Genomic DNA, 26,415 nt, shown 5'->3' with positions numbered 1-26,415 from the left:
GATTTTGCACATTTGATTCCATTCAGCTTTTGGGCAGGTTCCTGAATGGCACCACTAATTTCATGAAAATAAAAATACACCCAATTAATCCAGTATCTATACAGCATCTACACAAGAACTTAATAATTTTGTATCCATGGGATCTTTAAGTTCAGCTTCCATGTCAGAAAATAATTCTCCATATCACACAAAGTCATTTCATGCCTTGGCCCACCCAAGGCGTAAAAGTTCAACCATACTTTAAAAGCTTTATTTACATCATTCAGGTTTCTTTGCAACAACCGAACCTACACGATTATGTGATTTAAGGATGACTGAATACTTTAAGCTCATGCCACTACCATTGCTGCAAAGGGTTTTCAAGATATTTTGCCATATCAGATAGTTGTCTTCTTAGCAATAGTAAGGGTTGGGCTGCAGGTAGGTTCTGTAGGGTGGCTAGTTCTATGAAATGCCATCATGGCCTGAGGAAAGTCAGCCTAAAAACAGCGCTGTAAAGGGTTGACAGAAAATTAGGTGGCACAATAGATGGAAGAGGAGCTCTAGGACTGCACAGGTGTGGAGACTGGACGAACAGCTGTGTGTTTCTTACTCGCCACCTTCAAACATCTTCTTCCTGCCCTCCATTCCAGACTTCTCCTCAATGTTCTTCCTCCAGTCACCCACATCACGCAGATCCTTCTCCTGTAAGGTAGAAGAAGAGGGAGATTGAACATTGTACCACAGATAAACTCACACTTGTTTGCCTGTCTGAACACAGCCCTGTTTGGCAGAGAGAATGCTACAAGGCTTCTGACTGAGGAGTATACTGGTTTCATATGGTTTGGTTCAAAAACTCTCAGCCAGACAGCTGGATGTTTATCAACAAATTCCAAATGACATGTTCAATAGAAAGCAGATACGAATCTGATTAAATATCTAGGGGCATTCCAGAAATGTAGGGAACTTTACCTGGAAGTCTTCTGTAATTTTGCAGCCACCTAGTAGTTGTTAAAGTAAAGCCTTCTCTGATTTCCATCACTTTCTGATTAACGTACAATGTCATTTTTAACTCATCAATATGTTTTATACTTTGCATCATCATAGCTGTGGCTTTTTATGCCCAAAGTTGCGAAAATATAGTTGCGAAAATATAGTGGCTTTTCTCCTGTAGAGTGCCCCCACTAAGGAATTTTGGAGGGTACATTCCTAGCCAACTTCCAGAAGCAACCTGATTTTTCCCCATTCTATCAGGTGGAAAGGGATACAACATATGGCAATTTAGTCTAGCTGCCGGTACTTCTTGTTACTCTGTGCTGCTCAGTTTGTGCTTGCTTCAACAATTAATATTTTATCTTGATTCTTATTATTGTTTTGAACTACAGTGAGGGTCCATTGGGTAAAAAGATGAGGTAAAAAAGGGAAGAACGAAAAGCAGCCCTATCCAGAGCCTCCAACAGTTGGGGATGGCACTGCTATTGTGCCATCCTGCCACCTCCAAAGGGCTTTCTGGCAGTTCAGGAAGAAAAAGGCAAAAAAACTCCAAAAATCCAACTGCCAGAAAACCCTCTATAGGGGTTTAATGGCTAATGTCACTCAAAAGTGTGACAGAAGTCCAGGACCCAGCCCACTGGGCAACTAGCCACAAATCTGGGGTGGAAGCCAACATTGGCTCCTACCCCAGGAATCCCCCTTCCCTCCCACCCACACCTCCATGATGATTGGGATGCCAGTGCAGCTCTACAGTGGGCCAGACTTCCTGCCGCAGAGTTGTGGGACGGCCACCCGCCGGTGCCTTTGCCCCTTCCATCGGTGCAGGTAACCTTTGCACTGGTGGAGGGGGCAAATGCATTGGTGCACCACCTCCACAAGAGGATTTGCCTCCCCATCTGAATTGGGCCATTAGTGTTATTTTAGCAATGATCCATTGTTTAAAAATATATTAAATTGATTTGGAAGCCCTGTTGTGCCCTGTACTTATCGACAGATAGGATATGTTGTTAGTTACACAGTATGCCTAGCAAAGATACCTACTGTATTACTTAATAGAACTAAATAAGTTTCACACTCAGTGCCATTTTGGAAGTCTAATACTTGCCTGTTGGTATGGAACTGACTTTAAAAGGAAGCATCTTAGATTTTTTTTCAATAAGCTTCTGTAGACAATTACAAACTGAAGCAAAAGGAAGAAATTGAAGCTATCTGATCCATGACAAAGAAAAGTAGAAAGGAATGTTTGCAATAAGGAGATAAAGCTACTTATTTCCAGACTGGCCAACAAAGCATTGTGTACAAACACATGATGGTAAGCACAGTATGGCCACATTCTTGCTCTCTCAAAACAGGCGAGACCTTTGTTAGGCAATGGGTTGTTGGAATCCATTAAAGTTTAGAGTGAATTCCTTGAAAAAGTTTCTTGTTAATTCTCTATGTACCTTCTCAGTGTCTTCTTTCTTGACTTGCTTCAGGTTAGCTCTCAGATCCATGCAGACTTTATGCTTGGAGCCCAGAAGAGCACGCAGCATAGCATCAGCTGACATGCGGACTCTCTTCAAGGGTGGCCTCTTGAACTTACCCCTCAGGTCAAACAGTTTCTGGCTCAAATCTTCAAGCTAAAGAGGAAGAAATGTGAAGAAATAAGTGGTGAGAGCACCTTAAAAAAATGGCAAAGGCAACAGAAATTAGATGATGGGGAGAGTGAAAGCAGTTAAACCCAGCTAATCTATAATAGGAGACAGTTTGATGATATATAGGACTATAGAAATGATGTATTAGTAGCAGGAGTTTGTAGACGTGAAGGAAAAGCAGTACTAGGAGTGTAATGTGCAGAGATGCTGAAGGTATGCCTACATCATCTGTTTTTTGCACAGTATCATTGAACATAACAGCAAGGGCATGGTAGAGTTCCATCTCTAATTACTACTCTGCTTCTGGACTTCTTTTCCCTGCAAAGTGAAACTATCCTTCTCATGACTAATCTGAACATTACAGACAAGTTGAGGCTATTGCAGGCATTCCCTCATTCATTTTAAACTTTTTCCTTTTAATTTTTTTTACCTAGAATGATATATTAATCTGCCTACTGAAGCTGCCAAGTTCAGTAATAGACACATGATATTTGGGAATGTGGTGTGGAGGAGTAGTTGTTCTCAGCCTTCCAGTGTTCTGGAAGCTTTTTTTCTTTTCCACTGGTGGCCAAATACTTTGTAAACCAAGTCAGTGTAGTCTAGATTAAAAACAACTACTCAGTTTTTTCTTTTGCTCCATTGCTTTTTTTAAAAGTTGGTTTTACATTTAACATTGGCGTTTGGGAGGGCTTATTGTAAGCTGCCTTGGTCTAACTAGGAAAGGCAGAGTAAAAATATATTCAGATAAATAATGAATATAAAATAAAAATATATTAAGATAAAAAAGATAAACACCCTCTAAGGATTACACTGTACATTAATTAGTTACATAAGTTTTTTTTAAAAAATAATATACTAGTGAATGAATATCCCAACAGAAATATTACCCAAACTTTTTGAGGAATTTTGTCTTTTTTCAGGATATTTGTGTTGGACCCATTATCCTGACCCACAATCAGGTTTCCTACCTTAACTTCTTACCATCTGCCTGCAGTATCACCATGCTGGCCCCTATATATAAAGTTCTTATATCCCACTGGGAGATCCCAACCCATATCTGGAAACCAAAATTATACAATAACTAATCTCAGAAATTGGCAACACATGCTGCAGATGCTCAGTTTGACACAGAGTTGGGGGCCTCAGCAAAGATTACCTCCTTGGTAGTTTTCTGTAATTTCATCTCTGTGTCATATCTATCCTCATCCACTTCCTCTACCTTAGCATGAAGCTTTTTGCACAGTTCCTGTTGAGAAACAAGAAGAGATTATAAAAGAGAGTTGCTCAATCCATCCAGGGTTTCCTACCCAGATTTTGTAGCCCTCTGCAGAGAAACCTGAATTTGATGTGCCTGTTTGGTGCAATTGAATTTTGGAATTCTAAGCATTCAAAAATCTCTTACAATCTCATTGGAAGTCCTGCTTCTCATTGTAAGCTAAAGCTCTGCTTCTTAACAACTTAAGGATGACCTATGCTTATCCTGGAGATATGCTGATTCCAAGTTGGTCTGGCATTGTGCTTTCATAAGTTTCATAAAGCACTTCCATAAGCTATTCCATCACTCCTTCCAGAATAAGATGAATAAGCACTGTGTATGTCAGAAGTGGTACAGGACTTAGTCAATGGCCATTTATGCACTTGTGGTCTTCTTTGTATTGACCATACATTTCCTTCAAGCTTGAATTTTGGTTGCACACATTTTCCCCTCTTCAGAACTCACTGCACTCTCAGATCAGAAAATTCCTGTGGTTTCTAAGAGCTATTAAAGTGCAACTTTTATCTCCCTTTGCAAAAAGCATTACGTTTCCTGCGCATTAAGTTTCCTTCAGGTTTTCTCACTCCTTCCCACCTTCCCCTGCCCACACAACAGCACTTTCTCCCACTCTTTGGACCACCATTTCAAAACTATCAGGAGGGATTTTTTATTACTACTATTTTAATGCTGAAGGTCTATCACTGGAGCAATAGACATCTTGAAATTGACGTGGACTAGCAAAGTAACACTAAATCAAAGACACAAAGTGGCAGGCAACCTCCCCAAATGGAGGTTGTATGGAAAGAACAAGGCAGTAGTGGGTGGGCAAAATGGCAGTTCAGCTCAGCTAGAAACACTTTGCAGGAGGAGAATCCCTGGGTAAAAAAAACAAAAAACAAACAAACCCCCCACACATGTACACACACAGGAAAACTCCACTGCAACGCAAACAGGCTTAGGGTAAGTAATTATACATAAATGACCAGTGTCATAAACCTTCTTAGTCCCTGCCATGACCACAGCACTAAAACAACATTACACCAGCAACAACTCTTGGGAACAGATGAAACCTTTACCTGCAGTTCTTGCATGGAGTGCGGGAGTTCCAGTGGTGGACAGTGCTCTGCCAGATAGGCGGCTTTTTCTTGTTCTTTAGCTGCTTGCTCTTTTTCAAGTTCAGTAGCAGCAACCTGGAGCATAACACTCTGTAGGATACAATTGGGACAAGTACAGTGACGTGTATGGCAGAAGAATTTTCAGAGGGCGGGAGGGCGGAGTCAAAGAAAGAAAGTGGTCATAGGTGTATCATGTACCCTGAAAAGCAAACAACTAGAGCAGTGCAAGTCAGGGATTGGTGCAGGGCAGAAGCAGCATGGCCCAGTGTTATAGAACCAGGACTTGGCTGGGTGGGAGCCAATATGGTTAGTGTGCCAGATGGGTCAGAAATATCAGAGTTCTAACCCTCATTCAGGCATGAAGCTGAGTAATGCTGGACCACTCCCTCTCCCAGCCAAATCCACTTCACAGGAAGAAGAATGGTGCACACTTTCTTGAGTCCCCAAAAGAAGGGGCTGGCTAGAAATGTAATAGATAATAGATTGTGGGATCTGATTGTAACAGCAAAATAGCATATCAGGAAGGATTGCCAAACTCCCCACCAACTTGTGACTTACCTCTAAGTAGCTCTTCCACACTGAGCGGTTTTCTCCTCAGCTGAGTTTCAACACCAGAAGGTACCTCAGCTGGGAGCACTTTCATAGAAGGATCCATTGGATGAAAATACAGTGGAACCTCGGTTTTCATTGCCTTTGGTTTTCATCAGTTTTGGTTTTCATTGATTTTTTAAGTGAAAAATTTGTCCCGGTTTTCAACGATTTGCCTCGGTTTTCATCAATTTGCAGTTAGGTGCAGGGGTTTGTGGAGAAAAATCACCCAGACAAAGCTGTTGCAGGTCGTGTCTGCAACTTGTTTAATGACAATGTCTTGCCCCACTTCAGACAAATCTTAAAGAGGCATCAGAAACAGACCTCTTTGGACAGCTTTTTGGTACATTGGTCCACTGACTCTGAAGCTGGTCCTAGTGTTATTGTTTGTTACTGTTTTCAACATTAAACACTATGTTTATTCACCAAAAGATGTGTTTTTGGTATGTTTTTTGGAGTGCCTAGAACTGATTAATTGGATTTACATTGATTCCTATGGAAAAGTTTGCCTCGGTTTTCATCGGTTTCGGTTTTCATTGATTCTTTTCAGACGGATTACCAACGAAAACCGAGGTTCCACTGTAGTGGACGCTGGGAACACTCAGCAGCACTTGCTTGCATGGCCTTTTTGCTGTAACATGATTGGGGCAGTTCCATGTTTCAACACAAACAAATGTCATTATCATGCCAAGCTTGGTTCCGCTGTCATATTGGAAACATGTAAGAAACATGTAAGAACATAAGAAGTGCTTTAAAATTGAACAGCTTAGTAGGAGTAAGTAGTAGATGGGAAATTATGTGTAATACTTAAAATTGATTGTGGGAGATAACCACAAATTTCAGAAGAGATACCACTGTGCCAGTAGGAGAATGCTATGTGGCACAGATGTGTTACCATCCCAGAGGTGAACACAGTAGCCAAGAATCATGCCTATCCTTATGAACAATCAGAAATTGTACGCACCTTGAGATGCTGCCGGCGGGCAGTGATTGCCCTCTTCTTTTTCTAGAGTTGAAAGAAGCAAAAGCAGAAAGAAGCTGGTCACTATTTGTGCTTAGAGCATCCTCACATAAAGCACATCTTACCATGCATGTTTGCCAAGTTTATGGACAAGTAAAAGCCAAAGAGTATCAAGAGAAGAGCATTTTCAGCTGACCAGCTGAGGAAGAATTCTGGAGCTTATACTCTGGATTGTGTTAAGTTAGTGGGTTTGAATAACATGTATTAAAATGCTTTTGTTTCAGGATTCTTCTGATGGTATGTATCCTATTTTTGTGTCCTATTTTGGTCCTTCCCCACCACCCACTGAAGTGTAGATAGTCCTGCAAACTAAGTAGGGCTTGGACTCACATCTCCAACACTGAATAATTTTGCAGTAACATAAATATCAATTACTGAGTTGCAGGGGAACCTAGTCCTGCTACTCCTCAAGGCCTTATAGATTTCAGAGCTCTTAAGGAAGCAACTGCTGGTTCTTTCTACAAACCAGGTCTATGGCACCAATTTACAAAAGAACTTACCTAGGGGAGGGAAAGAGAGAGGCTCCATGGCAAATTGTCCATGGCAAATTGCCCATTGACCCTAGTTCCTAATCCATTCAAACTTAGTGCATAAGTTCTGCCCTGATTGTACTACAGTCAAAGGGCAGCAAATGAATGGGAAGAAGCATGGAGTTAAGTTAAACTTGGAGTTAAGTTCATCCTTGCCAGAGAATAACAAGCATCAGAGACAAGGCAACATTTTTCTTTGGCAGGGCATTCAAAATACAAAAACAAGCCTTATGTGCTAGATATAGAATCCCCCCTTGGGGAGAAACAGACAGCTTATTTATACACTTTGTGTTTATACACTTTGAATACTCCTTGTAGGTCAGGGTTAGATCAGCAGATGGAGCCCTAATTTGACTACCCCACATTTCTGAGGCCTGGAGTATGATCCCACAAAGGACTTTCTGGTGGCATCTAAGCCCATCTGAAATATTTGGGAGACTGGTGAAGACACCTTTTTAGAAAGAGCCTTTGAAAGGGTGGCTATTTGCTGATACTGTAAGCTTGATATCTGTTATATTGGAGTTGATATTGGATCTGTTATATATAGCTGTACAGCCTATAGGGACATGGGGTCACCGATGTCCCCGGGTGCATACCTTTCGGTCATAACGAAACGGCGTGTGCCCCAACCGCCCACCACTATTCTAGAAATATTATGCAGGCAAGTTATTCAAGAAAATGCTTCCTCAGTCTGTATGCCTGAAAGCATCTGGCATAGCAAGTAGTCAGAGATACTGTTGACCCTACATTCTACTAGAGGCCTCTGCACTTGTGAAGCAAGGCTTGGTGTATCCTAGGAATATCCCAAAGACACACTAGACCTCACCTGCACCTGACATATCCAGAAGCAATTCATGAGATAAACTGTCAGTGATGTCAAGGACCTCTTAACACACAACAGGCCTTAGAACATGTAAGATGAATCTACGGTTGCCTTCAGGAAGTGCCTGCAGATCTTTCAGAATTATAACTGATCTTCAGACAGCAGGGATCAGTTTTCCTGGAGAAAATAGCTGCTTTGGGGAGTGGACTCTATGGCATTATAGCCTGCTGAAGTCTCCCCTTCCCCAAACCCCCCTCTCCAGGCTCCACCCCCAAATCTCCAGGAACTCTCCAACTTGTAGTTGGCAACCATAGATGAATTCCAACTTGACCTGAGGAGATCAAACGGCTGCACTTGAACTGTTGTGTATTCTACAGGCAGGGACAGACTGCATTTCTTTCAAAATCTTTAACAGTAAGGACCAGGAAATAGAAACAGTTTTTCTTCTCAGCTCAGCCATGTCCCTAAGCATTACTTTCCCCAAAGGAGTGAATGGCTACTGCTCATGGACCACTCATGTATGTGAGAACATTTGACAGCATCACTGGGAGAAATAAATAACTATACCCTGTGCCTGTGACCCCAGCTGTTGCAAATCAGCTCTTCTCCTATGTACATAGCAACTCACCAGTCTTTAATATTTTTAGTTTGTTGTATTTGGTCCTGTTTTGCCTTTATGATGTATCTTTAAACTGACCCTTTTCACTATTCTAAGACATTCACTATTCTAAGCAAGTCTGATGTGTCCAGTGATTAAATAGTAGGATACTTTAAATAAGTAAATAACCCAGCCCCATCCTTGAGAAGATGGTGAATGTTGGGAACTAGCTTTTACTTAGATCAGTGAAGAGATTTGTTCTGAATGAAAAAAAAATCTCTTCCTCAGCTTCTCCCCAAGATGAAACCAAGGAATAGATCATGTAAGCAGCTCATAACATAACCATTCTAAATCTGAAATTATAGCCAAGTAAAAAAAAATCAAGAATGAAAAACTTACTTCCTCACTTTAGAAGCAGAAGAAAATCATAACAAGAAAGGAGAGAAGAAAAGATAATTAGTTTCAAGACAAAAAAATCCCCCCAAATATTTTGATTCATACAAGTGGGAAGCAGTCAGAGCTGTGCACTGAGGTCAAAATCATGCTGATCAGCTGTTTGGCAGAGAAAGAAACGAAACTTAATCCAGCTGAGTGGCACATAATTTTAGCTTTTTGAAGGGCTCCTTGCGTGCTGAGCTGGATGGGATATGGTGTCTCATGCAAAGGTCATACATATCCAGGTGGGATACATATTTTTAACCTTTTTAGAGTGACAGATTTCAAGAACAATATTTTAAAACTCTAGAATAATTTTTGAAGTGTTTCCCAGGCAAAGCAATATGGAAACTTACTCAGAAGACATCTTGGTTTGATCAGCACCTGCAATAGACAAAAATTGGCATTGTATATACACATGGAACTAAATTGCTTCAATTAAACCTAAGTTACATCAGAAAATGAATACTGGTCTGAAAACATTTACCAGCTTCCTTTGAACGGGGAAGCAGCTATGAAACTGAAGAAGAATTGTCAAATATATCCTCAACTGGAGAAACTTCTGTGGTTCAGAGTATTTGTGAGTTTTCATTATGATAGAAACAATGGCCCCTTGAACTGGGCACCTTTATTACAAGCTAAAACAGAAGATAAATGCATGTTTTGCGACTGAGTGCTTAGCTTATGTTTTATTATGATCAGGAATCTTTTCAAATTTGTGCATGCAGTATTGACTAGCATTCGTTACTGCTATCCATAAATTCACAGGGCTTCATTTTGCTGATGTCTTAGAATCAATATCGTTTTGTTGCATTACTTCAAAATCATAGGAAGAAAAATGCATTCCATTTAAGAACCTATGGTGTTTAGAAAGGATTTTTGAAATAGTCTTGAGCAATTTGTTTAAAACAATAACCCATTTTGGACATTCAGGGCAATCGTAAACAGACTTACAACCTTCTAAGACCATTGAAATCATTGAACAGAAACATGTAACTTGGCTTAGGGTGGCACTGTAATAATGGAAAACAAGAGCAGAAATGCTTGTGATAAATAAAAACATGAACACTTTATCCTCCCCTCTCCTTTATTGCTATGCTAACAAACTTTTTGTTTACTTGCCTCAGAACACTGGGGTCTTTTGGCTTGGAACAGAGTAACAAGGAGTTAAAAGATTTCCAAAAGGCAGATCCTGGAAGCAATGAATAGTTAATCTTCCAAAGGAAATCTTATCCTGAAAAATGTGTAGGGCCTATCTCATTACCAAGAAGAAAGTACTTCTAAAAATGGCTCTCAAGGAATGGCAGCTGTCTCCTTGGGTTGCAGGCTTTTCTAGCCCCAGAAGTTCAGGGTAGCAAGAAAGTCACTGTGGCATAGTCAGATGGCAAAGGTAGAAATGGCAGCAGCCTGAACATACAAGAAATGGGTGCACAACACTTGTAAGAGCATCATTTAGATTGCTGAATCAAAATGCTTCCCTTTATTTTGTTTCTTGCCAACATTTCTTTTAAAAAACCTAAGTGACCATTTATAGCTTCTCCTTTTTCTTTAACCCAAAACATTCATATTTACTTCTAACAGAAAAAAAATTGCTTGTCGACAGAGAACAAGCTTATTAAATAGGCTGTGCCAAGTAGCTTCATTCTGGTGCTTTTTGCTTAGCTTCTTCTACTAAGAAAGTTTTAAAGTGGGGAAAACGAGCTTCCTAGCCAGGTAAATTGACAGCATCAGCAGCTCAGGTTTCACTTGGTGAATTTAAAACCGCCTTCCAGGTCCTTAATATATGGATCAGAATGACTGCGAGGATTTGAGCTTTTGAATTATGAGAACCAAAGTCCTTTTATTTAAGCCGGAGGGAGGGAAGCAGCCCAGCAAGGAGCAAGAGGGGACTGTGTCCAGTTAAATTGTTCATTGTAACAGTTTGCATGACATGCTCAAGAGAAAAGACTGAGAGGTACTGAGAGGACCATTTTTATTTCATCAATGAGGCTTAGGACCTCCCCACAGACAACCATCGTTAATCTAAAAACCGTGGCATTCATTTTACCTCCTTCAACAGCAAGTGAGGTCAGTAAGAGGCATGCAAAGGGCTCACCTAAGTCCCAAGAAGAAAAATAGACAGCGCTGGTGGGAGGACAGGAGCAACTGGCAAGCCACAGGCAGCTGGATCACTGAGGAGGTATAAATGTGTGTCTTAAACAGCTCAGCAAAAAAACCCACTCTCTCTTTTTGGGCATGGAGGCCTCCTCAGACCAATAGTGTGCAAGGGTCCAGAAATACAAACCACCTCCTTTGACTAATGCAGTCAATTTGGGAAACATTCAAGGAGTCTCAGAGAAGACAGCCAATGTGATATATCAGAGACTCATCATAGAGGGAGAGAAAAGGTTTTCATGAGACTGCTACCATTTATTTTGCAAGATATTGGGGTGGAAGTGAATTGAGGAAATTGGCATAGCTACAGGCCTATAAAAACAATTCATATATTCAGAGTCAGAACTTCTGTTGAACACTGTATTCACAGCAGGCCTCTCCCCAGTTCTTTTGGGATACCCAATGCAAATTTTCCTCTGTTTATCCTATTTGTATCCTACACTTTCTCCAAGAGTTATCTTATTTCATCCTCATAACAACCCTTTGAGGTATGCTGGGATGAGACAGCCAAGCATTTACACAGCATTAATAGATTCAAAGTGCATGATTAGGCCTGTATGATTATACCCATATTGGCAATCTGATGCAGTGAACTTTGCCGAAGACTATCTAGCACATTATAACAGAAATTGAACCTAAGATTACCTGATAGTTACTGAACACCAGTGATCTACTCTAGGCCACCCAAAAAGCTTCATGAATTTGAATTCAAATAGCCACACAGCTGGAGCCATGATTTCTACAGTTCACCAGATTTTTTGTTTTTATTTAATCTACACCACATTTGGTCTCACTGGATGTATTTAAAGACATCAATGCAAAGGTAGTTTTAACATGCATCTATCCACTGAGCTTTTAAGCCCTACCATCCATCTATTAAAACTGATCATTAACAAAATAGATATTAAGGCAGCTCAGCAGATTTGTGGATTCTGGAATCTCTTTCCTTTCCGCTTTTTAATGTTTCTTACAGTCAGAATGCCATGTTTGAAATGCTGTGCAGGTACAGACCTTAAGTTCAAACATATACCAGAAAAGGATTTACAGTGCCTGAGGCAATACTGCAGCACAGTTTATCAACACAGCTTCAAGCAAAACTCATTCAAGTAACAGCAGATTTTAAAAGGAAGTTAGAGCAGCTTCCGTAAATGTTCCAGAAGACTGACAGAGATCACCCTTAGCAACATGGTATGAATACAGCTGAAATGCATTTTTAATTCAGTCTGCAAATGACATTCCAGACAGTAAAAATAAGTCCAAGTAAATGTACAGTATTTGGCTGTACTAAGGGCAATTTCAGCATTGGTATTTGTGGTAACATATGGTCAGCATGGATCTGGATTTTGATTCCGTGTACACTGTTTAATGCATGTCAAAAGTTAACACATGATTTGGGTCGCATGCCTATGTAAGAATGTAGAATTTGCTTAATTGTCACTTTCTTTCTTCTTCCTGGTGCTCTGCTGCCCCATGTGGTGTGCTACTTAAAACAGCAGATCGGAAGGACCTCAGATTAAGGTATCAGAGACCAGAACAACAACACCAACCCATACAGTCCACTGCAACAGGTGAGGCAAGTTAACCTTCACTGTATCAACCTGGCCATCAGCCAACCACTGCATTCATTCCCTAAGCCCCAACTTCATGTAATATGCATCCACAGAAGGCAAGAATCGCCTCTGTACATAGGTTGTTACAGGGATTTTGAAGGGGAGGGAGGGGATATGTTGATTCACATTGCACTCTTAGCCAGCTTACTTTAACTGACTGGTAATTTAAATTGCTCCTCAGTGAAGAAAAGGCTCACGGGGTGCATGTGATTCCAGTTAAGGAGTTCTGAAATGAGGCATATTCTATAGGGCTGGTGAATGCTCTGGAAGAAAAGAGTAGTCTTGAGGGGAAGTTGCTATTCCCCCCCCCCCCCCCATGTGGCCTCTATTCTAGTATCAAGTGCTTCTTGTAGTTCAACAGGTTCACTGGATTTTAACAACAGAAGTCCCCTCAGGCTTCTTGGTTAATCAGTAACTACCCCATGAGCTGCAAACAACTTGAGGACTCTAGCAGACTTCCTGCTGTAGCGCCTGGGCAACCACAAAAAGTGCTGCTTGATTTGTTATGAAGAGGCTGCTGCTGAGAGGCCATAGTACAACGAGGGCTTGCTCATTTGAGCAAGCAGATGGGTTAACCTAGTGAAAAAACATGGCATTTCCTATCTGCAGCTTGAAGGTCAGATGCTGGGCTTCAGCATAGCAGGTCATGCTTAGAACAGAGTTTTCTTTTGCCACCTGCTGGTAGAAAATGAAGGAATGAGACTTCCATTTCAATAGTCGGGACAGTGCACTCCCCGGCATGGATGACACCTTTCTCCCACTAACTTCAGCAGACTTAGAAGAGTATATAACTCAGCTTATGATTGCACTGTCAGACAGCAATCCTCCACTGAGAGTACCACACAGCTCAGTACCACTGAGCTCAGTGGGAAAAGAATTTCCCACAGAACAGCCAGGAGCATCCACCAAAAAGTCTTTGAGCATGGCTGAAAAAAATAACTCTTTGAATGTTTATACAGCTTTTACCTTTAAGAAATAGCTCCACTCAAACCACAAGAATTTTAATTCTTGAATAAACTATCATTAACAATTTTCCCCACCCTGGATATGTCATGCCCAAGAAGACTGTTTTCATTTTGTCATACCTTTTGGTATCATTTTCTTCTGAACGAACATGCATAGGACCAGGCTGTGCATTGTGACTTGCATTTTCTGGATCCTACCCATCATTTTTGACAAGCTGTACGGCCAACTCAAACAATGGCCATTTTTTTTCACCAGGCCATGGCACCTTTTCATTCCAACTATATTTTAAACCTATGCTAGATCAAAGCATTTTTATTAATCATTGAGTACTATAGTGTCAGTTTTACCACCTGGGTAATTATGTGCCATGCAAAGCCCCCTGCTTATCAGATGTTAACAGATATAATGTAACATTTGTTTCAAATCTGGGGTGGGGTGGAGGTGGAATACAAGTAAGCAAGATGTAACAGGTCAGGCCAAAACAGCTCAGTACTTCACAAGGCAATTTTTGACATGTCTCAGTAATCGTTATCAGAGGAATTTTTTCAGTGGTTAACTTGACACACACTGCATCTGATAAGACATGTGTAGAGCTGTGTCCTCGAACAGGCTCAGTTCAGAGGTCACATAAAACTATGGTTTATTTTAACCGTGGGTACATTGTGAAACAAGCTTACAGATAATTCCTTGAATCCTGGCTTGCCTTGACAAATGGTTTCCTCACCTTCTCCACTCAAGCTGCCAGGCGTCTTGATGTGATATCAATTAATTAAATGACCTATTAACTGACTGCCAGTCCAATTCTATACAGAATTACTCAGATTCATGTCCCTTAAAGTTCAATGGGCCTTTCTAAATTGGCAGTCTGCTGCCCCTTCCCTTTTGCATCTTTCTGGTGTTTGATTTTCCAGCCCAGTGTGCTGAAGAGCACATAAATGGCGAAACCACTAAACATTCCCATTCTGAAGTGCTTAGTCCCAAGGAATTGAAATTCTGCCTAGTTCTCAGGGGGATTGGGGGAAGGGCTGGAGAGGCAGAGAAAAGGGTGGGTTCTGTTTCCATTGCTGCTTCACTGATGACAGGAAATTGTGCCAGATGGAATGGGGGAACTGACAAGAATTCCTACTGCCATCTTCCTGGTACTCCTATGACATTAGAATTACCCTGCTGAATAGGAACTGCTCAAGCCTGCTGTTGGGAAAAGTGAAAAATAAAGAATGCAAATATTCTCCCCACCTCCCTCAGGGAGCATGCATACAGAAACATAATCATTTTCATCAGCCTGCAAAAAGTGACAGCCAGAAAAAAAAAACATTGAATTTATTCCAATCACAAAACCTGAGAAATTTAAGCACCAAAAATTGCATTTCAGTGCCAACATGTTTCCTCTGAGATGCCCATCTGCAGACACACAGTTATTAGGATGTTACAATGTTCACCTTGGTGTAGCTGAAACCTCTATTCCTTTTAAGCATTGCTGTTGTGTTAAAATGGCAACATTCCCCTGACAAATGAACATTATGAACAACTCAGCATGCACCTTTTAAGAGGGCTGAACAGTCACATTTACAATTGTGAGCATAGGCATCGCTACCACAGAGAGGGATTTCTCTTATGGAACTAGAAACTCATTCAGACCCAGCACTGAGGACAGAGGCCATGGCCAAGACTGTGTGCAAGCTAGAGTTCCTAGGTCCCCCTTGGCCACCAGCAGGGGATGCCTGTTTGCCAGCCCCAGTTTGGAAAACTCTGGGAGATTTGGGGATGGAGCCTGGGGAGGACAGGGACTCCAACGGGGTCTAAGACCAAAGAATCTACCCTGCAAAGCATTCAGTTTCTCCATGGGGAACTGATCTCTTGTAGTCTGGAGATTAACTGTAATTCCAGGGAATCTCCAGGTTCCATCTGGAGGTTGGCATCCCTAGTGTAAACGACAGCTTTGCCAGAATACTAAGAAAGTCACAATGTGTGCAATTCACCTTTCTAGAAATCTCTCTTTTCCTGTAAAACTGCCACCTTTCCAGCACTTGTGCTTGAAAGTGTGTGCACAAAGCCTAGCTGATTTCACAAGAACTAATGGCTGAGATTTCCAATGGTAGAAGGGCACACAATTAGTGCCCTTTCTGCTCCCTGCCCCTCTCCATGAGAGGGAAAAAGTAGGCAGAAGAGTCAAAATTGAAGAATAAATTATACACCATTAGTAAGTCCTATGAATTTGCCCACTATTATTATTACTACTTTTTTGACACAAAAAGAAGGGACGGAAGTCCCACTTTAAAATAAAAGGGATACACAGGTGACCAGAATAGAATATTTTCCCTGCCTATGCCTTCTCTCTACAAGCACCAGCATTTTTCCCTCTCTCCTGAGTTCCAGTGCTATAAATGTGCTCTGCTGGGACAAAGGAAAGGAAGACCGATTAAGAGGAGATAATCCATAGGTAGGGGAAACGTTCTTCACTCCTTCCTTTTGATCATAAAATTAGACCTCTCTTTGTATGCACCTGCCATAATTCCATGCTTAAACCCACAGAACTGCCATCACCAGACCTAGTTTGCTCCTTCCCATGCCATCTTCCTTGATATGGCCTGTTTAAAGCACTGTGTGTCCCCTTCTCCAGGCCAAAGAGATTTCTCCAGTCCCACCAGAAGATCTTGGTGGCATTCCCTGATATTAAGTGGGTACCTGGCCCTGACAAATTCATAGGCAGCCAGCAGCCTCATGTTGTGCTTCACCATCAGGTACTGAATAACACAGGTTGGAGCCAGAGAGTAGCCATCCCTGCAGTGAATCAGAACCCGCTTCCTTTTCTCCAGAGAGGCTTCGATGCATCCATTGATGTCCCAGAAGCAAGGCAGGTGCAGAGAAGTGCATTCCTCCTCTGAGTCCCCCTGGATGTGCACCTTGAGGCGGGACCAGCTATGCTGGGGCCCTCGACTGCAGGTGCAGGGGATGAAGCTCATGCTGCAGTCTCTGGGCAAACTGCTCATGTCAATGATGCTGTCAATGTTGTTCCTGCACAGTACCTGTCCACTGTAAGCAGCATGCAGGTTTCCCACATAGATACAGTCCATTATCCTGGTGATGACTGGTTCTGAGAAGTTCTGCAGTTCCTCTGGCTTTGGGTCATTGGTTACTCTAGACTTGAGACAGTTATGAAGGCGCTTCTTGGAGCCAGAAACAGAGAAGGAACTAGAATCCAGTTCAAAGTTATTGGACTGCATCAATGGAGAGAACAAGGAAAATCGGAAGAAAGATTTGGGCTTGGCTTGAGATTCCAATGGCGTGGACATGATGGATTTGGATGAAGAAGTGGATTCAGAGGAACAGAACAAGGATGTCTGTTCCAGGGACCCTGTGCTGCTGGCTGCTCTACCACTGCAGGCTTGCTTCATCTATGAAAACAGGTAAGTTCAGGTAAGTTCATAACAATTTAGACTCTGATACCCTGCCAGATCCACGAACTGGCCTGGTGGCTCACAGCCAACATGGCCTCCCATCATACATTCTCAGCCTAAGTCACCATAGCTTCCGCGGTAGTGGCTGATCACATGTGTACCTCAGCTATCACTCACCTGAGCATCAAGACTCTTCTGAGAAACCAGTCCATTGAACTGCCTGGCCCCATCAGATGAGAGGGTTGAACACAGCACACGATGAGTCTTCATGTCTGACTGGGATCTCGAGGAGGCTGCTCTTCCAGTCTTTTGCTCTAGTAGTTCGTTCTTATTCATCAGCAAATTTGGGCAAGAGCCTGGATGAGTAAAATGAGTCCATCAAGAAGGGTGTTAATGAATCCCCCCTTCACAGATATATATTATTGTCTAAATGATACTGAACTCTTTCTCTGGGAACAGCCAATCCCAAAGCCTTTTATATTGTATCTTGCCATAAGTGCACATGTACTTAGCAGTAAATAGTAGCCTTTGCCAGATGAGCAGAGGGATCTGAAACCAGATGTGGTCAGCAAACCTAACACAGCAGTCATATCTGATGCTGCACTTCCCCTTTATAGCAAACCATATGATCAGAGAGTAGGCTATTAATGTCCTTTCCTTGCAAAAGCAAAATTAAACTCAGTAGCTGCCTAATATGTATGCATGTAAAGATAAACACAGAAAATCAGCACTGCTTACATCCACATCCAACCAATCAGAACAGCTACGACAGAATGTTGTGCAGAAGTCAGCCAGTATTATTGTCTTTATATTGCAGATGAGTGACTACAGCTGAGAAAGGCAGTGGTCTGCACAAGGCCATCTTGCAAATTTTGTGACAGGGGTACAACTAGGACCTCAGGGATCACTATTCATTCTCTATGCTTTTTTGATCCTCCAGGCACCATTTGAGAGAAAGAACAGCAGGTATGTTACAAAAAGATAGGCATATCAGTTCAGAAATATGCCTGCTGCTGCTCAGGAAAAGAACACTTGTCCACATGAAGGGTGCCCATAGCTTCCAGATAAGGAAAATGCTGCATTATTTATTTATTATTTACAAAACTTACATACTACCTTTCTGCCCTTACAAGGTATGCCAAGGCGGCTAACAACTTAAAACTACAAGCACAACATGGGGTACAGTATACAAACTGGAATAGAAAGCTAAATCACCATCCCCCAGCTGCCCCCCAAAAAAACATTCAAGAATAGACTGTGCAGAAATATGTTTAAAGTGTAGCATAATAAGACTATATACAAAGAAGGCTTACCATTCTTATAACATACAGTACATACAAATCGTGGCAGCATATGAACACATTCATTTAAAGAAAGAGACAAATAAGAGGTAGGTGAATCAAATATCATCCATAAACCTAATGCTACCAAGTATGTATTTCAACAGGTCAAGTAACGATGTACACAGAGAAATACCAAACAGATGTGCGTGCACTTAGTTCAATGTGCTGGATTCCATGTGCTGATGTGATGATTGTAACATGTACTTATTGTTGTTTGATGTTTTAATGCTAACACAGTTTTATACTTAGATTGTGTTGATATGATGAGAGTCACCCTGAGTTCGAAAGGGGAGAGGCGACACTGAAATCTAATAAATGAAAATTGGATCAAAATGCTCAGCTCCTTGGAGGAAGAGTGGGGACAAAAAACATGGTGGGAAAACAGTAGTGGAATACAGAAATACCTTGGATCTGGACAAATGAGGATAGGTTGAATGCTATCAACAGTAGGTATCTATAATGTCACAAATTACTGTCGCTTTTAACCTCATTCTTTTTACCCTGTTTGTGTTTTTAAAAAAAAGATGTTCCTTTTTCAGTGAACTACTGGGCTTTCTGATTCAGAATGAAGATGAAATTTCTATACAAGTCAAAAGAAAAAATATTTGGCATGAGACACAGCAGTGAGCCTCCATATAGTATTCTTATATGTCCAGCACAGGATAAGGGTGTATCTGGGGAATGGAAGCACCAAGGATTTAGGGCCTTTCTCCGTGGCATGTGCACTTCCAAGGAACAAATGGAGAAGAAAGAGGAGCAGTGTGTAATACATCGAGGGAGAAGAGTGGTAGCTGAAGAGCCTTGTGAAAGGTGACCAAAAGGGGGAGTGGGTTGTGATGTCCAGATGCTAGAGACTTGGAGAAGGGGAGAGAGGGCAGAGAAGGGGCTGGGGCTGGCATCCATCTGCTCGGTTGAGGACTATGTATCACAGTGCAATCCATGTCTGTCTCAACTCACACAAAGCTAGTACATAGAACCCAATTTATAAACTACATCGGTTCAGATAAAGAGAGATTTACTGCTACTTGCACAATATAGTTATTGCTTCATGAAGAAAATACCTTTCAAGGAGATATCAGTTCAAAGTACCTGAACAAGCCTTGTATCTCATATTCAGAAAAGATGTTGCCATGTAAAGCTTCTGTACTCTCCATGCAATCTGGATTCAGTTTCAGTGTATTTAGAAGCCAGATAGAAAAACAGGTAAGTGATTCTGAACGTCTCACGAGCTCTCACCTACCTGTACAGTACTGGGAAAGTGTCACAGGGGAAGAAAGATGCAAAGCCTTCCAAAGGCGCTTTCTAAGCAAGCCTGGAAATCGAGGGTGGGGGGAACGAAACACATACAAACATTAGAAAGGTACAAAGTAGCAGTGGATCAGATACAACAAAAACATAAGGACACACACAGGGAGAAAGCAGGTGCAAACAACAGGTAGTAAGTGTATCCTTTTTATTATAAGTGCAGCACTGGTGATGCAGAACATCACCACAACCTTGGAATCCCCTTCCCGCTCCAAATATTATGGGCTCAGTGTAAGGAATTATTACAAAAATGGGAGTGTCCTCCTTTAAGCCAGCAGTGATTTCTTTGTTAACCTGGTTCAGTAAGCTTGATGGCTTATGCAGGCAAGAACCTCTATGCTAAAAATAAGGGTGGCCACTCCACACGGATGCTCCTAAATGGCTTCTGGGAAAAGTACAAACAAACAGTAAAACTAACAGCAACAGGAATTAACAATGAAGAAATGATTTAAATAAAGCATCCTCTCAACATCAAGAAACTTGCAGGACTTCCCCATTTCCCCCAAACAGGCAGGCTGACAGATTTGCATATTTCAGTCAGGAACTCATTCCATAGTCTGAAGGCTATATTGCTGCCAGAGGTTTAACAGCATGAATCAAAGAGGCCAGCCCTATTGTTGGGGAATCAGTCTCAAGGATATTTCACCAAAGCATTGTAATGAGCCACTGTGTTGCATCAGAGCAGCCGAGGATGTTGAACCAGGAAAGAAATTCACAAAAAGTCCTATTGCACCATTGCAGTAAATTCAACAAGCAGAGGGGCCTCAGAGGGGGCACAACAGAAGACCCAACACCATCAGTATGATGGTCTTCATGTTGACAGGAACAGAAATCACCTGCATTGATTACAGAAATCACCTGCATTGATATACAGTATAGCACTTGCAGAGAGTACTAACTCAGAATATATATGCCAAGCATATGCTACATTATCCAACAATCAAACAATCTAATTAGGCAGTACACAATTCATAAGAAGTAGGCCGTAAGAACACACATAGCTAGACGACATCAAAGGTCCATCTACATCACCACCCACTTCCTTTAGACGCTCCTAGATGCTGCTTCTTTTTTAATTGAGAGTTATATTAGAACATCAAGTCGAGAAGTACAGTATAAAAACAAAAAGTTACAACAAGCAGGTTTTATTTGTCAATGTCGCAGCATTGATAAAAGCAACTGAAATATGTTGTTTTGAATTCAAAGTCACTAGCCTCCTTAGAAAAGACTTAAATAATAATAAAATAATTGGAAAAAATTTTTAAAGATGAACTTATAATTGAAATTATTGAAAAAAAATGAAAAATGAAAAATTGAATAGCATTGATTATATTTAACTTTTACAATATACATATTAAATGTATTTAATTATAATAATATTATCCCTAAAGGAATGGAAAGTCTGGTATTTGTTGGAAAACTCTTTCCATAAAAACAAAGGAATGCCACTTGCCAATAAATGCCTGTGGCTTAACAATCATAATTTGGCAGGTAACTTTTTTCCAATACTCTAATCCTTTTTATGCCATTGATTTAAATTTGGGAGATCAGGGGCTTTCCACTGTCATGAAATCTCCATTCTTGCTGCCAAGATAACATAACTAGTTCACAGTAACTTGATGTACCATGGGTTGGCAGTCTTTAATTATCAAGGAGCACAATCTTGGATCCAACCACTTGGTTTATTACCTTCACAATTTCTAAGTGAATGGGTCCAGAAGGTAGTTGCTGTTGTTTCATATGCCCACTGCTCGTAGGGGAAAAAGCCCTTCCTCATGCAACTTCTACAACAAAATGAGGAGCATGCACATTTTGATTGGGATGAACTATCATCTGTATACAAGTTCCAAGATAACCTCTCACTGTGAATTAAATGGATGATACTGAGAAGACTACCAGCACAACATGAGTTGGACCACGCCCAACCAAGTGAAGATATGGTTCACACCGAAATAGAACATGTATTTTCTATTTTTTAAAACTCAGGTTTGGACCCCAGCACTCCCAGTTAAAAAAAGCAAGGCTGGGAACAACTACCCAAAACCTAGGAAAGCCACTACCTGTCCAAGAAACAATCCTAACTAGATGGACCTATGGTCTTACTCTATTTTTTTTAAAAAAACACTTCACACTGAGTATCCATGTGTCTATCGGCCCCACGGGAAAGGATCAGAGGAAAACAAAGTGGGAGAAAAGCTTATGCAGAAAACAGATCAAAGGAACCTGTCACCATAAAAGGGTACTGACAAACTTGCCCTTGAAGGGAGCGCTTGTGAAGAATCAGGCTTGCCAATCATATTCTCCCATTTCTTTCTTACCTGAAACCCCATTTTTCTTGGAATTACATTGTTCATTCATCAGTGTGCCTGCCTTTGATTCCATGGTATCCATGTCTGAAATATGGAAGAACAGATAGTATCAACCTATAGCTCAGATTCATGGAAGAACATCTGGTATGTTGGAAGACAGTGAAATTACAAGCTCATTTGCAAAAACTGAGAGACTCTGGTAAAATGCATATTTATGGGTACATAGAATCATAAAGTTGGAAGAGACCACAGGGGCCATCAAGTCCAACCCCCTGCAATGCAGGAACACACAATCAAAGCACTCCTGACATATGCTGATTCAGCCTTTATTTAAAAACCTCCAAAGAAGGAGACTCCACCCCTCTCCGAGGCAGTGAATTAACAGCCCTGATGGTCAGGAAGTTCTTCCTAATGTTTAGGTGGAATTCCACATGATGAACAGAAACAAACTGATGTACAACCTGGGTTCCTTTGCTGCTGTACTCCCCATTTCCTTCTCTCTCATACTCCATCTCCTTCTATCTCTGTTGCACTTTAATCCTGCTTTTCTTCCAAGGACTCAGAGTATACAGGCTTTTTCCACTTCTCCATTTAATTCTCACAGGAATCCTGTGAGGAGGGTTAACTGAAAGGCAGTGATTGGCCCACAGACATGTGGACCTCTGAACTCACGTCTCCATACTCTGGCCCACAGACTAGCCTCCACATCATACCAGCACTCAAGACTGGCAATTTCTTCTTCTATACTCAGTTTTTTCTTCTCTCTGGTTTCTCTAGTACCCTACTGCTATTTTTGTGAGTTTGGTGTTTGTGTCCTGAATTGAAGGGCGTGGGGAAGGAAGTATTTTGGGTCCTCTGTATTTTTCATTCATTTTTAACAAGAATAACATTTTGATAAGCCACAGTATTCCCCGTTTTTATGGATGGGTGTGAAAGTTGACAGGAAGAAAGCGGATACTTTTGAAATGCTCTGTTAGAGGAGATATTCATTGATCTCCAAAAAGACAACTCAGTGGGTTCTAGATCAAATCAAGCCTAATCTGTCCCTAGAAGCTAAAATGACTATGCTGAGGCTATTGCACTTTGGCCACATTATGAGGAGACAAGAGTCATTGGAAAAGACAATATTGCTGGGAAAATCTGAAGGCAGCAAGAAAAGAAGACCTAATCTGAGATGGATTGACTCAGTCAAGGAAACCACAGCCCACAGTTTGCCAGACCTGAACAAGGCAGTTAATGATAGGGTATTTTGGAGGTCATTAATTCATAGGGTTGTCATAAGTTGGAAATGACTTGATGGTACTTAGCAGCACATATATATGATAAGCCATTAAAACCCTGACACTTGCTATAGGTCTCAAAAACTAAACCTTTTATAAACACTTTCCCCCAAGGATCAGCCTGAGGAAAGTATATGACTTCCAAGGAAACAAAGAAAATCTCGTTTGAAAAAGGGACCAAAGCATCATCCTTTCTGAAACTAGAAGACAACCAGAAATATTATTTGGAATCTTCTGTAGAACACAAATGGAACTTTTTGAAAACCAAGCAACAGTTTTAGAATAAAAGGAAAAACGGATGTAAATTTGGTGACTCAACCGGGATGAAAAATGAAGCCATAAAAGTCCTCTTTGGGAAGCTGTGGGGTTGTTTCGTGTGGGTGGTCTCTGTCATCTTCAGTGTTTGGGAGCAACAATTTAAAGTAGTGCAATTTAAAGTAGTGGATGATAAAGATAAGCATCCTGCTGGAAGAAGGAGGAGAGGACAGTATTGCTGTTATGCTCTTCCAGGATCTATATTTGCTGGAGTGACACTCTTCTTTCTAGGCTATGAACAAAATGTCAGCTTATGACAGGCAGGTCGCGTATCTGAAGTGCAGCTGCTTCCCAACAGCTAGCAGGTTGATATCTCCAGGAATCTGACAGAGCATGGGTGGATGGTGTGTTGCTGAGCAAGAAAAATCAAATGATAATACAGAATCAGTACGCTATTCTCTCCTGCATCCCTCCTCCTCTTCTGATGTTTCAGCTTTCTGTACATGATGCAGGCTTTTCTGCTTAATACCACCATCTGGTTTTAAGGTTAAGGGAGAGTCACACTGGCATTAATCACTCCAGATTTCATATGTAAATGTGCACCACATTTTAAAGTGATTATATTTACAAATTTCCATACGAACTGGAAAGCATTCAGAAGCAGTATAATTCGGAACATCACATAGTGGGAACAAATAATAAAGGAAAGGCATCATCTTGGAGGTTAACTGATGGTCAACTAACATGGGCCCCCTGCACCCATACTACAGCTAAAAGACTTGCATTACAACACTGGAAAAACAAAATCCCACTTCCTGTAAATCAGTGGATGGTAGACCTTGGAACTCTACCAATATATGAACCCATGGAATACAGACAACAATTGTATAAGGACTTAGTTTACACTTAGATTGGAAACCATTTGTGGAAACTTATGTTGTTATATTTTTGTCTCTAGGTATATCTTTTTTTCCCTTTGTTTTAAGTTTGTTTGGTGTTTGGATTTTCAGTTATTTTTCCATGTTCATTTTTTCCTTTTCTTTTTAAAATAAAGAAATGAAACACAAGAAAAACTAAAATAATCTCCTGTGTGAAGGTACCTACAAGCATCTGAGTGGCCAGACCTTAACAGAGAACACTACTCTGTTCCATTTGAATCAGCTAATATACTTGGAACAGACAGGGGCTGCTGCCCACATAGATGTCCTTCCCAAATTGCCTCCAAATAGTAATAGTATTTCTAGGAGAAAAAGAGAGTGGGAGGCTAGCGGCCACAAAATAAAATAAAGACAACGGTGCCCTCCTTAACAAGTTCTGGGCATGACAAGGAAAGAAGCCAGGGACACACAATAAGGGTAATGGAGGTGTGAGTAAGTGAAAGGAAGGTTTGTGTGAATGAAAGTGAGAGAGTAAAGAAAGGGCTCCTAAGAGACTGCAGGCGTTAAAAACTGACCAAAAAAAAACAAAAAACCCCGACAGGACTGTTCCAGGTCCTCGACCTAGCATCCAGAGTCCATCTAAACAGAACCCTTCGCCCAGATGGAAGAATTCAGCCCCTTGGCCAAGGCGATGTTGGACGTTTTGGCGCACTGATTCAGCCTCACCTCCCAATCGTTTTCGCCCAACTCCGCTAGAGATTCAGCCCCCACCGCCCTCTACTCACACACCCCAAGTCCAGGCTGGAGTTTGCCTTCTGTGCGATGAGAAAGCAGAGCGACTTTCACGCTGCTGTTCCGCGAAACTTCCCAAAGTTTCAGCTCAAGTTCCCGCTGCGCTCTGCAGCAATCGCCCGGGGCTACACCTGCCGGCATAACCGGTTACGGTTCCCGCTGGATCGGCCACACTTTCCAACCATCTCCGCTGGGAAAGACGACTCAAGAGCTAGAGGACCGTGCAAGGGGAGCATGGGAAATGTAGTCTTTTGAGAGATGGCTAGATTTCCCCTGCTGCTGCAGCAGCACTTTTGCTTATGATAGGGTGATTTGTTTCGTCGTATTCTCCGTCATCTCGTCATCGTTTTGAACATGCAAAGGGCTTTAAGATCCTGTCCCTTGTTCATATGCTGCCCCCCTCTCCACCAGCACGGCAAGTCCTGCAGAATTTATGTGTATTGTTCGCAATAGATATATTACTCAGAAAAGCTAGGAAGGGTGGACTATATCTTTTTTCCCTCGACTATGAGTTTTTATTAATGAGAAACAAAGGGACGAGGATGCTGATCGGTCATGTGCACGTCGTGTGCCTCAATTATTCAATTGGTGTCTTTGAGAGACGAAGGATGGGGGAGGGACATCGAAGTAGAAGCCAAAAGTTAGGCTAAGTAACAAAAATAATTCAGATGCTCTTGTTGGAAAAACAAAAGCTGTCTTTGCTGAATCTTTCACCTCATCTCCTAAGAAACTTTAGCAGTACCATCCTGCCAATATTTTCCTGAGAATAACCCCACTGAATAAACTTTAGTGGGCGTGTAAAAGGACCTGCCTTGGATTTCTTTCTAAATGATTGAACAAGATAAAAACTGTTCTGCAGTAGTGACCTGTTTCTATTTTTGTAATTAAAAATGCTTAAAACAATATACCTAGATGTCCATGGTGATGCTACAGCTGCAGACCCCAATCATTTTTTTTATCCCACTAGTCAAATAGCCAGCACATCGATATCCATGCTAAATATCCAGATTAAGGAGGAGGCAATCCTAAAAACCATGAGAGTAAGCCATGCTGAATAACTTATGTCTAGGGTTGCTCTCCAAATAGTCAAATAGGCTATTTTGTAGGTGAAGAATGATGCCTGTCACTATGTATACAGATTGCAAGAGTATCCT

The 26,415-nt window shown here is 41.3% G+C and overlaps 2 protein-coding genes across 4 annotated transcripts; both read right to left on the bottom strand.

Annotated features, from left to right (window-relative positions):
- Positions 1–193: 193 nt before the first annotated feature.
- On the bottom strand, positions 194–11,175 carry TNNI2 (troponin I2, fast skeletal type). The gene is made up of 8 exons (XM_048485349.1): positions 11,067–11,175; positions 9,328–9,355; positions 8,936–8,942; positions 6,529–6,570; positions 4,938–5,066; positions 3,763–3,852; positions 2,415–2,591; positions 194–684 (listed from the first exon to the last, which is right to left on the bottom strand). Exons 2-8 carry the CDS (start codon positions 9,336–9,338, stop codon positions 589–591), a joined length of 552 nt encoding a protein of 183 aa, XP_048341306.1. The 5' UTR covers positions 9,339–9,355; positions 11,067–11,175; the 3' UTR covers positions 194–588.
- Positions 11,176–15,006: 3,831 nt separating this feature from the next.
- Positions 15,007–25,466, bottom strand: LOC125425758. 3 transcript variants are annotated; one of them, XM_048483344.1, is made up of 5 exons: positions 25,255–25,466; positions 22,066–22,140; positions 19,683–19,754; positions 17,277–17,455; positions 15,007–17,096 (listed from the first exon to the last, which is right to left on the bottom strand). In XM_048483344.1, the coding sequence occupies exons 1-5, from the start codon at positions 25,400–25,402 to the stop codon at positions 16,251–16,253; spliced, it is 1,320 nt and encodes a 439-aa protein (XP_048339301.1). In that variant the 5' UTR covers positions 25,403–25,466; the 3' UTR covers positions 15,007–16,250. The 3 variants fall into 3 exon arrangements, with proteins under 3 accessions (XP_048339301.1, XP_048339304.1, XP_048339302.1); XM_048483347.1 differs by having other exon boundaries at positions 25,259–25,398; XM_048483345.1 differs by lacking the exon at positions 25,255–25,466 and adding an exon at positions 23,656–24,619.
- Between the last annotated feature and the right edge of the window lie 949 nt (positions 25,467–26,415).

The sequence above is a fragment of the Sphaerodactylus townsendi genome, linkage group LG02 (assembly GCF_021028975.2).
Source record: "Sphaerodactylus townsendi isolate TG3544 linkage group LG02, MPM_Stown_v2.3, whole genome shotgun sequence".
Classification (NCBI taxonomy): Eukaryota; Metazoa; Chordata; class Lepidosauria; order Squamata; family Sphaerodactylidae; genus Sphaerodactylus; species Sphaerodactylus townsendi.
The sequence above is the reverse complement of the archived record's forward strand: the minus strand, read 5'-3'. Positions and strand labels throughout refer to the sequence as shown.